At 38.9% G+C, this 14,576-nt stretch overlaps 1 protein-coding gene across 1 annotated transcript in view; it reads left to right on the forward strand.

The window, feature by feature from the left end:
• DIP2C (DIP2 acetate--CoA ligase C (putative)) overlaps positions 1-14,576 on the forward strand; it is a 183,168-nt gene that overhangs the window by 84,649 nt on the left and 83,943 nt on the right. Inside the window, exons 11-12 of the mRNA XM_085317723.1 lie at positions 2,610-2,701; positions 5,893-6,003. Coding sequence (XP_085173849.1) covers positions 2,610-2,701; positions 5,893-6,003 — 203 coding nt within the window. The remainder of the gene's footprint in view (positions 1-2,609; positions 2,702-5,892; positions 6,004-14,576) is intronic.

A 14,576-nucleotide genomic window follows, 5' to 3' on the forward strand; every position in this document is an offset into this window, starting at 1 on the left:
CCAAATGCAGCCAGAGTCCAAAAGGCTGGACTTGGGTTAGGGGACTCTTTAGGGTGACAGGAGAGGCCATATAGTTCAGCTGCTTCTGAACTGAATGCAAACTAACTCCTTTGTTCCAGTTCTCCACAGTTTCATATCCGTATGTACACGCAGTTAGTCAATGTAGTTCAGTTGTCCAGCAGTTCACAAAAGGATAAAGTATTTCAACTTTGAGATAATTTGTCCTCTGATAATGCAGTTAAACAGAGCAGAAGAGGGCTGTGGTGAAGGAAAAGAGCAGTCTTTTCTGAAGTATTAAATATTAGGAAACATTAATGGCACATTCTGTGCAGTTCAGAGTGCATTAACACGGAAAGGTGGGGAGGTAATGAGACAGCATTGTATGCTCTGTTTTAGAAGCTCAGAAAAAATTGTGGAAATAAGAGTGTTGTGACAAAACTGGAATAAAATGTACAGAAATGCTTACTATACTTGGTAATACTTACTAGAAGGTAGCCCATAAACTTTTCCTAGCCTTAGAAAGAACTTAATTTCTGCATTTAGTCAGATTGCTTTTATGGAGGGGACTGTAACACCAGTGAACTCCTGAAGGAGAGCCTCTGAATACTGTAATATAATTAGCCCTGCAGTGTTTAGATTTCGAAGAAAATAGTGTATGCAAGGTGTCACATTTGGTGTATGCAAAAAGTGTGAACATGTCACAAATGCAAATTTAAGACTTGTAATAGAATTAATCTTGATAGCTGAAACAGAACTTTTCGGAGCAGCCCCTTATGTCTCTCAGGAAAGGGATTAAAAACTCAGTGTCCGTGTCAAGCTTGAAAGTGTTTTGTGTAAAGATGGTTCTTTCTTGCAATTCTGATCTTCTGCCAAGCTTCTGATTTCCGTTCTCCAACATTCTGTATCACTATTAATTGCTCTTTTAAGTTTGTTATCACTGAAACATTAATGTTGAAAACCTCTAGGAAAATAGAATGCTTCCTGAAGACTTTTTTGGTTTTATCTTCCTTTCTTGTAAAATGTAAGATGCTTTTAAAGACTTTCTTTCAAGGAAATGTGGGTAGTTCTACTATCCTGACAGTAAATGCTTGTGAGGGTTAATTCTGCAGATGTACTCATGTATCCCTGCTGAATTTCCAGTGCAACAGAATTGACTAATGTTTACATGCTTGCATTAATGTTTAATGTACATCCACACACTTCAGCACCAAACACTGGAGTAATTTTAAGTAAATTTAAAACTGCAAAAACATAGTTTGATTCAAGCCTGATGATACAATATTACCATTTTCATAAGAAGTGATTGCACCTCTCCTTAGTACTTCCTCAGTAGCAAGCAGTAGTGACCCTTCCAGTTTTCCTCAAAAGGAAAAAAGAAAATGTGGCCTTCTCATTGTGTCTTATATTTACATGAAATTTGCACTTAAAATCATATGATAGCATTGCATTTTTTATCCAGGATGTAGAGGAACTTAATATAACAACTGCTGTAACTGGTTAGTTATAAATAGCAGTACCGTTTGTTTGGGAGCCTGAACTGCTGAACCCCATAGGTAATCTGTTGTCAGAACCGATTATCGTTTAAGTTATTGGTGGGCATGAATTAAAGATTTGTTGCTGTCAGATTGGATACAGCTTAAAGACAGAACACATGGGCCAACAAAGAGCAAAGTCTGTTATGGCAGGTACTGTTCAGAGGAAGTAACAACGACATTGCCTGAAAGACCTTGCAGAGTCCGAGTGTGCTGCTTACTTAAAGGATTAATGAAAGGGACACAACATGGCTCTTGAGGAGATCATTTTTCCTTCAAAAAGTACTAGGATGAGGTCTCAGTAAGGATTATCTAAGTGAAGAGATGGAGAGATGAAGAATTGAGCAAGGGAGAAGAGAGGTGGCAAAAAGGAGGGTATCAGGAGCAAATGAAATGGAACTGAGGGCAGGGGCTGCTTGGGAGCAGGTGAGAAGAAAAAGCCAACCAAGTGAGATGGAGGAAGGCCCAGGGTTAAAGTCAGAGCACACCGTAACGATGTACTAAGGGTCAGAGGGTCCCTGCTGCTTCAGTGTGCCCCCTTGGCTGTGGGATGTCTTGTGTGTTGTTTCTTCTTCTTCTTCTTCTTCTCCCCTTGTCTCTGCCTTTTCTTTTTCCTTGGTGGCTTGGCAGGGAGTGTGCCATCACGACGGCTGAGCGGTGCCCTCAGATGGTGCTTCCTGGCAGGCTGAGATGCAGCGTAGCCAGCTTGCTACAGCTAAGGATGCTGCAATAAGCTGCCTGGACCTAACAATATTCCAACTACTTCTAGCAGTGAGCTCTTTGGAATCCGGATCCAATTTTCTCCAAGTCAATAGAGAAGAAAACTGTTCTTACCTTTTTTTTCTAAAAAACATTCCTATATTGAAAAAGAAAGTTCAAACAAAGTTTCTGATGTGCATTGAAATATATTAACAGTATGTGCACTAGCTATAGCATTGATATCATATTTAGTGAGAAGATTAATATAAATGTTTTTACTGTTTAGGTTTTTCACTCTAAAGGTATTCTTTCCCCTCAGTAATGCTTTAAAACATAAGCAGAATTTTAAAACTAATTTTACAAATTTTGTGTTAATAGGCAAACTTTGGACCAGAAGTATGAAGGTTGCTTACAATATCCTACATAAATTAGGCACAAAACAAGAACCAATGGTACGACCTGGAGACAGGGTAAGTATCTCCATGATTTTTAGTCACTAATAATCCAAATTACATCCTTATGTGGTAGGATGAGGTATTTGGGGTGCTCAGAGGAAACTAATAAAGTGAAATGGTGGGAACTGTTTCTATTCAGAGAAAGGCTGTTCACTCAGACTCGTATTGAATTGCACAATAAATAATGATTTGGTACTTACGAGTAGTAACTGGAATTTGTGGCAACATCAGCAATAAACTTTCCCATGGAAAGTGATTTTAGCATAAGCTTACTTATAGAGCCTGGAGGTGTCATGTGGGTAAAACTTACTTACTAATGACTTTGTAGTTGTTGAGATGGTAGAAATAAGAGAAGCATTGTGGAGGACAAACAAACTAAGCACATTAAGCACATTTTGGCACTCAATTAAATAAATGAATTGTGCTGAATGTTAACATGGAGCATATTTCCGTTCCTTGTTCTTGACTGCAATTCAGCAACTGCTAGTGGCTGAATCTAGGTGAATAGATAGAGGAAGAGTTGCAGAACTAGCACTTCCAGCTGCTAGAGGAAGACAAGAACAGCCTAGGGCTATGCGCTCCAGAAGGTATTTGCTGGCTTAGGCTCCTACCCCTTCCATCATCAAGGTTGGCGAAACTTGCTCCCTGCGTGCTAGCTGGCCCGTGGTAGCTGTGTGCCAGAATGCGCCATCTCACAAATTCCCACAGACCTCGTTCCAGTTTGGCCTTGGGCCATGGAGCAGAGATTCCAGAACAGGATACTCAGATATGCAGCAACCTCTCAGAAATGCTAATTTTAATCATGACCTAGTGATTAGAGGTTTGAGTGTGTCTTCATCTTGTGATGCTTGGTAGCAATTCTTGGACTGTTGATTCAGTTGGTGTTCTTGACCCACATGTAAGAAGTGTGTCTGTTTAGGTTATACATTTCTACGGGCTTCAAAAATGAGAGCATGCAATTAATGCTTCCCAATTAAAAAAAAAAAAGAGAGAATTTTTAAAAAAATCAAGCCTTACAATCTTTCCTATGTCTCTTTTAGAAATAAATCATGAAGAATTTAACTAAAGAGTCTCTAGATGCTTAATCTAAATTGCTTCCTATAGTGGCATTTAGCCAGGAATGAGATTTGAAGAATCTTTTTTACTTGATTTACAACTACGTAGCTAAGCAACAGCAGAAGAAACAAACTGTGCAAGTGTATACATCAAAAGAATCCACTCAGAAAGCTGTAAAAGGAAGAAAGTTCAGAAATGGGCAATACGCGTGTGCCTGTCTCTCTATCTATTGTGTATTAACTGCCTGTCTTTGTATTAATTTACTACAGCGACCACTGACATCTCCTAACATTAAAAAAGGATTTGTGGATAATTCAGAGTGCAAGACATACACAGAACAAATTGCAATTCCTCTGAAATAAGTCCATCTAGATTACAGTGAAAAAAAATGTTTATAGCTGAGTGCTGGAAGCATATGCTTTGCACTGTAAAAACATCTTGCTTGGCGTCTCTGTGTAACAGAAACATGATCATTTAAAGCAACTTCATGTTGAAGATGAGGTGTTATTGTACATCTGATGTTCAAGGCAGTTATTTTGCTCACTCTTCCTGTTGTAATAACATAAAAGCTTTTTGACCTCTTTGAAGAAGGCTTTCTATTCTAAATAATAGATTTTGTGTGCCAACAGTTAAAGGTAGTTCTAAAATAATAGTTGAAATACGCGTGGATATTTATGGTCTTTTCTAAAGGAGAATGAAATTATTGCATTATGTTAATATTACCTAAAACACAGAAAGACATTTTCCCCCTTAAAAGTATATTCTGTCTATAGAATCTCTGTTTTTCATTACTATTACTACATCTCTCTGTATTTTCTTTGTCTGAGCTAAAATATACCTGCATTTAAATTGTGAATATACCTGCATTTGATTACTTGATTCTAATATAACTATAGTACACCAAAAATTGTGTTTGCCTTTTATAGTAACTTCAGAAATTTAACTTTGGGTCACCGCAGACAGCTGCTTAGAAATTAAGTTTGTCCTCTAAAATATCTACTAAATAAGCAGATTCTCATCTGGTAACATACACTGTATAATTTGTTTTCCTTCTGCCTTACCCTTTTTTTCCTTTTATACAAGTTAGTTATTTGGAACAGGACTGTTAGTGACTAATGTTTTTTAGGGGAGAAATTGGTGCCTTATTACCACTGGACTTAAGTGAGAGTTGCTCACCTCTGTCAGCTTGTTTGAAAAAACACCAGCCAAACCAACAAGTACCAACAATCCAACAATCCTCAAGGTATCTTTGGGGATCTTTCAGCATATTTTACGGATGTTTGCTGGGTTCAGTAAACTCTGCCATGCCCTCAGTGCACCCAGTAAGATCCCTTTCTTTCCATCACTCTTGATGGTATGTGCATAAAGGATGTATACAGACAGCTCAAACACTTCTATGGGTTCATGTGCCAGCTTACAAATAAAGTAGCAATGTGTTTTCTACGAATTTTCTCTAGACTTCTCCGAAGTTACAATCTTCAGCTTAAAAATAAAGATACTCTGATCCCCTTGACACAATTGGTTGGAGGATTTTCTAGTTTGAAGAGTAGGACATTTGCTGTTCCAGATATCAGGTGTTTGTGAACACTAAATACACAGAAACCTCTGCACTTTGACAACAGTCAGTCCAATCCTAAAATAAAATTCTGCTATGGGACAAAGCATAGGGAGACAAAAAATAACATATTAATGATTGATAAAATGATGTGGTAAGTCTAGTAATCTGATTTGGTCACAGATTCACTTTGTTTTTAATACTTTAAGCAAATTATTAATGTAATTTAAAAATTGTATTAATGTAAAAATTCTATTAATTCCATTTATTTTGATATTTCACACCTGTAAAGCAATCAGTAAATGGAGACTCAGATTGAAAGGTATTGTCGCTGTAGAAAACAATGTAGCATGAAAATATTTAACTATAGAGAAAATTTCCTAAGTGAAAATGTTCACAAAAGGAACATCTATCAGAATGAATTCCTCCTGATTCCTCATCCATCTCTCATTAAGCATTTGAATACTTATCATAGAAATGTTTCTAAAATAATCTCTCTCCTAAAGGAAAGGCGGAAACTGCAATTATTGTTAGCTGAAACCTACAATTAAATATGCACTGCAGAAAACCCTTAACATATCTCTCTCTGTTTCAGGTAACACTCGTATTTCCTAACAACGATCCTGCTGCTTTTATGGTAGCATTTTATGGCTGCCTGCTTGCAGAAGTTGTCCCTGTCCCTATTGAAGTGCCACTTACAAGAAAGGTAGGGAACTAAATTTCTCCTCTATACTGCACTTAAAAACTTATGGCAGAATGGATCAGAACTGAACATAATTCTTCAGTACATTTGTGTGCCTAAGTAGTTCCAGATCTGAGGATACAAAGATAGTACTGTGTGGTGAGTTATATATAGTTACTTCTTTTTTTTTGTGATGTAAAATCTCAAGCTGTGCTTCCAGTTTCAGCAAATGCAGATCTGTCTGGAAAAGGAAAGGAAAATTTTGCAAGATATCCGCTCTGCCAGCCTTAGATGGATTATCTTTGTAGCCTTTCAAAGCAGTCTGATGTTAAGAATCATTGGCAGTCCCTGCTAAATCTTCCACCTGTCCCTGCAACCCAAGCTATGTTATAATACCACTGGTACTGCGTAGGCTGCTTCCAAGCAGTTACGGAAATGCCTTCTCCTGCATATGTATGCTAGAGCTGGAGCTTCTGTCACTGCTGTCGTCTCTGCCAAGGGTGGCGCTTGAGCAAAATAAATTTGGGAATTCTTGTCACAGAGCCTAATTCAGAGCCAAAGCTCACTGTTACTCATCAAAAGTGTTTCACAACCAGTGTTCGTTCGGAGGTTTGACCATGTTTCCTAGGAAGGTGTTAGCAGGCAGATATAGCAGTTTCAGCCTGCAAGAACGCTTGGGTCAATGAGGGCAGGAGGCCAGAGCTGGGAACTTGCACTGATGGTGCTGAACATGCTTTTTTTCTGTGGATGTATATTTTTAAGGCTAGAAATATAGCAAAACATAGTTACTCATTTCAGGTCCTTTTTCTCATATCCCTTTAACTGTAACATGACTGGCAGCAATGCCTGTTCTGAGGTTCTCCAAAACCTTCCCAATCTTTTTATTTTTTAATTAGCTAACACTAATATTGCCTTACCTTTAATTGTTTGGGCTGGAACTGTCCAAGCAAGGTAAATTCTTTAATCGAAACCAGCTTTCTTTTTTAAAGCAAATTCTTTGGGAAAATGTTGGCTGAAGCCATCACGTATTTCCAAGAAAATGCCTAGGGAATATAGTGCTTTGCTCACATTAAAGAATTTTCAAGGACTTTCCTTGAAATGCTTGAGTGCCACAGCACACTGGAGCAGAAGCTCAAATCTTTGCCTCATAAATAGGGACCTTGCCATTCAAATGAAAAAGCATGAAAGCACAGCCAAGTTTCTAAGCCCTTATAATGTCTTTGCAGTTTGCACATACTCATATAGGAATTTAACAGCTAAAAATACCTGAAAATTCCTTTCTAACTGAAGAAGCTTGAACGTTTCTCAGCTCTTAATGCTGGCTGGACTGAGTTAGTCTCATCTTTTCTCTATAATGTCCACACATGCCCCTGGCAATGGATATGGTGGGCTCTTGCCATGGGTGAAAACAAAAGTTGTCAGGGAGGAAAAAGTGTAGTAAGTGGGATGAGTTGGTGAACTGATGAAGAATTAAAGGAGAAATGGAAGAAAGTAAATGTATCTGACAAAAAAAGGAAAAAAAAAAGGCACTGATCCAGCCAGATGGACGTGAGAGGAGCAGAACAGCAGGAGGGACACTGGGAACACAGAGAAAGAAGAGCCTGGAAGTGAGTGAGTTTAAGTGGCTAAGACTGAAGGAAGGGTTTGCACTCAACAAGTGAAGTAGGAAGACCAGGCTGGGAGATGGGGTGGGAGGTCATCTTGTTTACTTGCTTTGGGGAATGAAGCTATGCTATGTGAAATGTTGTATTTAAGAGCACTGAGTGGTGGACGTGAGTGTAGAATGAAGATAATGATTTTAGTAGAAACATAGTGCATTTGCACTGAGCTGTCATCACGCTTTCACATGTGAGTGCAGTACCATAAGATAGTTTGATGTAATTGCATAACGTAGTGCATTATTTCTACATAAAACAGAGATTTTAAGTGCATCAACAAAATAAGGCAAGTTGACTTTTGTAAGACATGCAGAAGACTCACATGGATACATCTGCTTTCATTCTACAAAAGAGAAGCAACATAACTTACAAGCATGAAACATCTCTTTCCCTGTTACATCTTTTCCAAGGTTTAATGGCATTTTAAAACACAGAGATAAGTGTAAACTGCATTTATTTTAGAACATCTGATACCACATTTATTTTACAAATCCAGCTGTCCAAGGAAAAACCCTATCTCAAATTAAAATTTGATCTTAATTTGGCTGAACCTCTTCATTTGTTTATATGTGTGTTTGTATATATATTACATATATATACCTGTATGTATTTGTATATATATTTTTATGTACACATAACTGTAGACTTAAACTGTTTGACTATTGCCAAAATCATTTAATAATATTTAAATATAAAATTGATAAAACAATAATGGAGACGTCAGTGGTATAATTAAAAAGTAACACGAGCCATGATCTGTAAATAAAACTATGCAATCTCAGAGCACGTACGATGGGAAAAATTTCTGCACTTGTTTATATGGAGCAGGAACTGGAGTGGAAGCAATGAGATGAAAATCATGTTCTGTGAGTAGTCCCAGAAGGAAAACCTCTGCTTGGTCAAATGGTAGCGGATTGCTTCTGGCATCTGTGGGAGGATGTCATTCGTGTCATCACACAAAGACCTAGACTGCTCTTTTATGCTTTCCTATTATTTGTTCTCTTTTCTACATACTTCAGTAAATTCTGGCAACGTTCATTTTTTGGTCTGCTTTTTGGAAGACAGAGATGTGAACCAAGAAATAGACCAATAATTATATTATAGGCTAATAAAGACTTACAGAATAATAAACTGATCATGATGAACTGTTTCAGGGAGTTACGTTATGAGCACATTTTTAATGCTAAAAATTTATGTTAATTAGACAGCTTTAATTCTGTTTTACATTTCCATAAAGAAGAGTTTTTCACAGCTCTGTGCTAATTGTTTCTGACAGGTACTTTAAAACTGAACAGCGGTGTTTGCAGCCAGATAGCCTTTTGGCTTATATGTTACAGGGCGGACATCTATATGCATACTGAAGTAAAGGCTCTTGTTTTACCATCCCATGGATTTTGCACGTTCCATATTCTTCATATCATGACTGTAATATTTTTAAATTTTGGTGGACATTTTTTCTGTACGAAGGACCTTCTGGGTGAAGGTCCATTTCTTCTTGCTGTTTCCTTCTATATCCCATCTTTATATTGACCAAATACCTGGAATTAGTTGTACTTTCCCAGAGTACTTCAGGAGGCCTATCTGGCAAGCGGTTCCGTGGGGTGGCTTGACTGAATTCTCAGGAACCTTTCAGCATTCTTCAGTTTTGCTTTATTCTTGGAGTACTAGCGGTGATTAGCAAAAACCTGGGAATTTACTTTCATGTAGGCATGGATGTGTTTGGCTCTTCAGACTTGAGAAGTCGAGATCTAAGTTAAGAAATTCAAAGTAGTTTTCTTTGAAGTACATCAAAAGTAAGTCTTTATTCAAGAAGCAGCAATCAGAGGTTCCACGGTTACTGCAACAATGGAATAAACAGCACAGTTTATCTCATTTTCCTTCTCTGCGTTCATACTATGGAAACCCCTATATCATGAGCACTCCCCAAGTTTTTTTGTAACTTATCTTCATCTCTTGGATTATGGATTATGTTCTTTCACAGTGGTGTCTCTCTCTCCAAATATCTTATTTATGTTTTCCAAACATTAATAAATAGTATAGTCATTTCTTAGTATGTTCCGTACAATGTCTCTTCCTTCAGAACTGTCATTTCCTGTTAATCGTGTAACAGTATGATGCGAATTGCGAACTATGTATCGTAGAATGTGCCATCAAAGCCTGGCGTGCAGATGATACCAGATTTTTGACATTTCAAGTTCTGGTTCACATAGTGATTTACTATTTGCTTTATGAAAAGTTTTACAAATTTGTTTTTGATTTCTTTTTCTTCACATTATGCAGGTTATTATGTTTCTTCTCTTTCATGAGCATCATGAATGTAGTTATTCTGCGCTGATACAGTCAGGAGATTTTAATCTTAAAAATAACATTTTTGTCCTCACAGCACATTTGTAATCATGCTCAGTCACATGCTGTGGATATAAAACAGGGGGATCCCAGATAGATCTTTATGATAAAAGATCTGTAGCACAGGTACGACATTTTTTCTCGATCAAAAGCACTGTTTCCTAGCCTGGAAAGTTTAATGCTTTGTGTGCCTCCTGGAGGCAGTTCTGCTTTCTTCCAGTGTTAACTGTAACGGTACCTTTGGAAGAGCGTGTGTGCATGTTATCAGAGGAAGTTTTGAGATGTACATTCTAGGACATTAAAAAAAAAAAAAAAAATGGATGCTTCGTACTTTTCAAGGATAAAATTTCAAGGGTTATTAAAGCTTTAACAGCAGCCAGAGAGAGATCTTTTTTTTCCAAACAGTGAAATTGTCCCAGTGCTCCCTTCCCTCTGATGGTGGAATTGTAATTCCCTAGGAAATACGCCTTGACACCTTCCCTAGTACTCAAATATTTTCAGCAGCAGAGATGAGCTGGACGTGGACGGGGCTTTGCTCAGCTGGCCGCAGTTGTGGTTCCCAGAGCCGTTAGAGTCTGTGTTTTCTTTTTACATTTTCAGACTTAGGAAATGGACATGGCACATTTCATCCTGTGGCCTCTGCCAAAAATAACTGCTGCCTTGCTTTCATTAAGACTTTTGGTCATTAAGGCTGCTGATAGGATTTCAGTGCAAATTATTGCTAGGTACCAAAGCTATCTCTGATGAGGCAGCTGACTCCCTCCTCTTAAAGCTGGATGTGAAAATCGCATCTGCTTCATGTTTAATTTTTATTAAGGTCTTTGATATTTGGAGTTTAAAAATTGGGGGTTTCCTCAATTCCTTTTCACTTTCAGTTCAAAAGTGCTGAGCTTTATATCTGAGAGTTGCCCTATTTGTCTCTACCAGAAAATTTTTATTAAGAACAAATGGGGCTCAAACCAGTATTGCAACAGAAGCCGAGATTAGTTCAGTTTGCAGCGCGGTGTCACGTAATGCTCATTTTTAAATCAGCCTGGGATTCGGGAATGGACAGGAGTAACCTTTATCAGCCCAACCTTTGCTCAGGCTGCCGCTTCCTTCCTTCCGTATTAGATAAGGACGTGCACTCTCGCTCTTGGAGAAAGCAACCCAATTGTTTTCCTTCACATAAATACTCACACAAAGCATTGTAAAAATGACATTAACAGAGTGTTGAAATGCAGCTACACATGGGATTTTGTTATCCTGACAATGAATTATCACTCGCTGCAGCAGGAAGAAGACAATTTGCCTCCAGGTACTGGTGAAAACCTTTAGGGAACCTTTAATCAAAGTCTTTAGAGAACCTTGAATGGCTACCTACAGCAGAGAGGATTTCCGGCTTGCTTCGTCTGAAAGGTTGATCTCTCTAGGTATGTGCAGACCTCATTTATCATACCTCAGCAAGCGCTGTGCCTTCAAGGGATGTAAAATGGTAGCTCCAAAGTCAGCATTTGGTCTCAAACGTCATGCTACGATACTGTTACTTACCTTTGATGTGCATAACGTGTCATTTCAAACTGTAAGTGGTGGAGACGCTGGTCAGCATGTGTCACGGCAAGGCTCTCCCCATCTGTGCAGCCAGGGCAGCCTTGGTGCGCTTGGTCCCTGCTCGAACCTGCCGCTTCTTCCAGCACCACGAGATTCAACAAGACGAAGTGCTTGTGGAAACTGGTTTGCACAGGAGAGTGCTCTTATATTTGAAGAGGAGTTGATTTTTTTTTATCAGCAGATTATTTGTTTTCTGCTTTAGCCACAAAACAGTTTTCAACCTTGCAAACACTCATTTTAAATTACTCAGAAGGAATGTTGATACCTAGTTGACAAAATGTGAAAGAATCAATGCTTTTAAACTCAAAAGTCTTTTTTCTGGCCCATCTGGAAGTTTCAGCTCTTGCACACAAATGATTATATTTTCCACTCAAAACATCATTGTGCAAACTGGCAAGTTTTACCCAAGGCATCCCCTGCTCAGGGGCTGTCGCTCTGAGGACCAGCGAAAGGCTGTCGCGTGGCTGCGGGCTGGTGTGCTGGCGGTGAGATGCAGTGTGTCGCCTGGCTGCCGTACCGCTCTCAGCTGGAGCCACTTTCCGACGTTCCGCGTCCTGGCTGCCAGCTCCGTCCTCAGCACTGTTTGGGCATCTGCAACCAGCTGCTGCTGTGGGGCAGCAAATATCAATGTGGCACCTGAAACGGGGGAGATACATCAGCCTCTTCTTCATCTTGCTGTCCCCTGCAGCACTTTTGGGGTCTAAGCCAGGATGAGGCCAACAGAAGCGGATAGGAAGTGGTGATAACCATCTGGAGAGGCTGAGGCTGAGATTGGGAGCAAAGATGAAGGGCAGAGATAAACTAGGAAACCACGATGTCTAGACCAGTGCGTCTAGACCACCAGAACGCTTCAGTTAAATGTTCTCTTTCAGTTGAGGTGAGATCCTAACTGAAACTCCTGTGGCTGCTGTGAGCAGTGTCCTATCACTCTTGAGCATCTTGGTTTGCTTCTCTCTTGCAAAGCAGGATTTAGTGTGGGCATCAAAGACATGAAATGGGATTTTGAAAGTCTATAAAAAACATTGCAATTTGTCTGTGCTTGGTGGAATTTTTCTAATCTTTTGTGGTAGTGTTGCAGCACGTAATTGTTTAACCGTTTTATCCTTCCAAATGAAAGAAAGAACCGTACAGAGAAGAATAGTCTGAGGTTTTTAATGCTGTTTGAAATGAGATTGTCGTGAGGTGAAAAGGAGCGTGTTACTAGAATATCTGATGTGTGGATAGACAGTATTAAGTAAACTGTATGTGATTCTCTCTGCTTGTGTGTGGAATACTATAAATGAATGAAAAATTTTTAAGCATACATGCTGTAAACCAGTTGGTATGGCATTAAGTGGAAGCATGATCATTCTTCCTTTTTAATTAGAAAACCCAAACTGTTAGTATCAGTTTTCTTTTCCTATTGTTTTGTTTTGTTACGAGACGTGTTTTACAGAGCACTTCCTAACTGATACGTTCCCCATGGGCTGAGATGTGCTGATGCTCTCAGCTCTGCGCTCTCTACTGGTTTATGTTAGTTTTCTAAATGGAATTTATTACGATAGTTTCTGCTTGTAAAGTCCTAAATTATTTGGGACTTCGTTGCCTGAGAATCTGCATTTTCTTGGTACAATGGTAAAACAATTTGTTAGTAATCTTTTATAGAGTATACACTTACAGCAAACTTTTAATTTAAAGTTGAGAGTGCAATTAAGTTCCTGCTTTTGATTATGCAATTTTTTTTTAATGATGGAGCTTCATACAGGCACATACACCACTAACCATTTTTGAGATTAAATCTAGGGGGGGGAAGTTTGGTGTAATGGCAGTACTGGTTTGGTGATTTAAGAAGTTGGTGGCCTCCTGTACACAGAGCAGAGTGTCCAGTCTCAGAGGCTGTGCATTGCCGGGGAGTGATGGACTCCATGGAGCGCTCCTGTCCTCCTCCGCGACCGATCATAGCGAGGGAGCTGCCGGGGAGAGGCACCGCTGCCTCGCTGCCTGGGCCCCCACGCTTCCTTCCTGCGGGGAGGCACCAGGAGTGTGGCCATGTCTCGTCCCAGTGCAGAACCAGGATCTGGTATGCACACATCCCAGAGGTTTGACAACATAGGTACAGACCAACTAGCACCAGAGTCAGCAAGAACAGCAATGTCATTATTTGTGTTTGCTTGACAAAGCCTTTTTCTGTTGGAAGCCCCAGTGATTACTGGCATGGGGTTAATGTTGCAGGCTCAACAGCATGCTCCTCAAAATGCTGTTCCTGGGTACACTAATATTATGCTCTGTTGTTTTGGATATTTATTGGAAATGACAATGAGCAAGCTTTCTTGAAAAAGGACTGTAATTTTTTCCTGCTTTAAATTCATTCTGGTAATAATAAACAAAAGCTAATGCTGAATTCCAATTGAAGGAGTTACATGGCATATTTTTGACAAATCAGTTTATTGCCCCCTACTGTTTACTGAGCTCTTACTGTTCTCATAATTGGTACTATGTACATGTTTTGTAGAAATATGGAAAACAAGTAGCCTTTATTTTTCTTCTTATTTCTTTACTTCCTTATTTTTTATTTCTTTTCTGGACTATAAAAATTACATTAAAAATTGGGCAGATTTAGGGCATTCTTTTCATTATACAGTTCTGTATTGAATAAATTAATAGACTAACACAACTGTTCTCTATTTTTGGTCATTTCCATGGTTGAGTATCATTATGGTTGATTTGAAAGATATTTTGATTTAGATCTTTAAGATTCTGTTGGCTGTTTTCTGTAGAGTCATTCTGCAAGAAAAGGGTTAATATTTCTGTGCGTATTTGCATCTAGAGCTTTGTTCTGTTGATGAACCTAATGGGTAGATGTAAAGTTCGTGAAAGAATCATGACAAGACAATGTATGTAAAGCAGATATAATGCTGTGAAAGCAGACCGTCTCTTAAAGAACAACTGTGGCCTAGACCTGAAAATCATTAAATGGCATTTTAGCCTCACTGCCTTTATCCCCTTGATGAAAGTAAAACGTAA

The sequence above is a fragment of the Rhea americana genome, unplaced genomic scaffold (assembly GCF_003343005.1).
Source record: "Rhea americana isolate MKP2758 unplaced genomic scaffold, rheAme1 scaffold_50, whole genome shotgun sequence".
NCBI classification, from domain to species: domain Eukaryota; kingdom Metazoa; phylum Chordata; class Aves; order Rheiformes; family Rheidae; genus Rhea; species Rhea americana.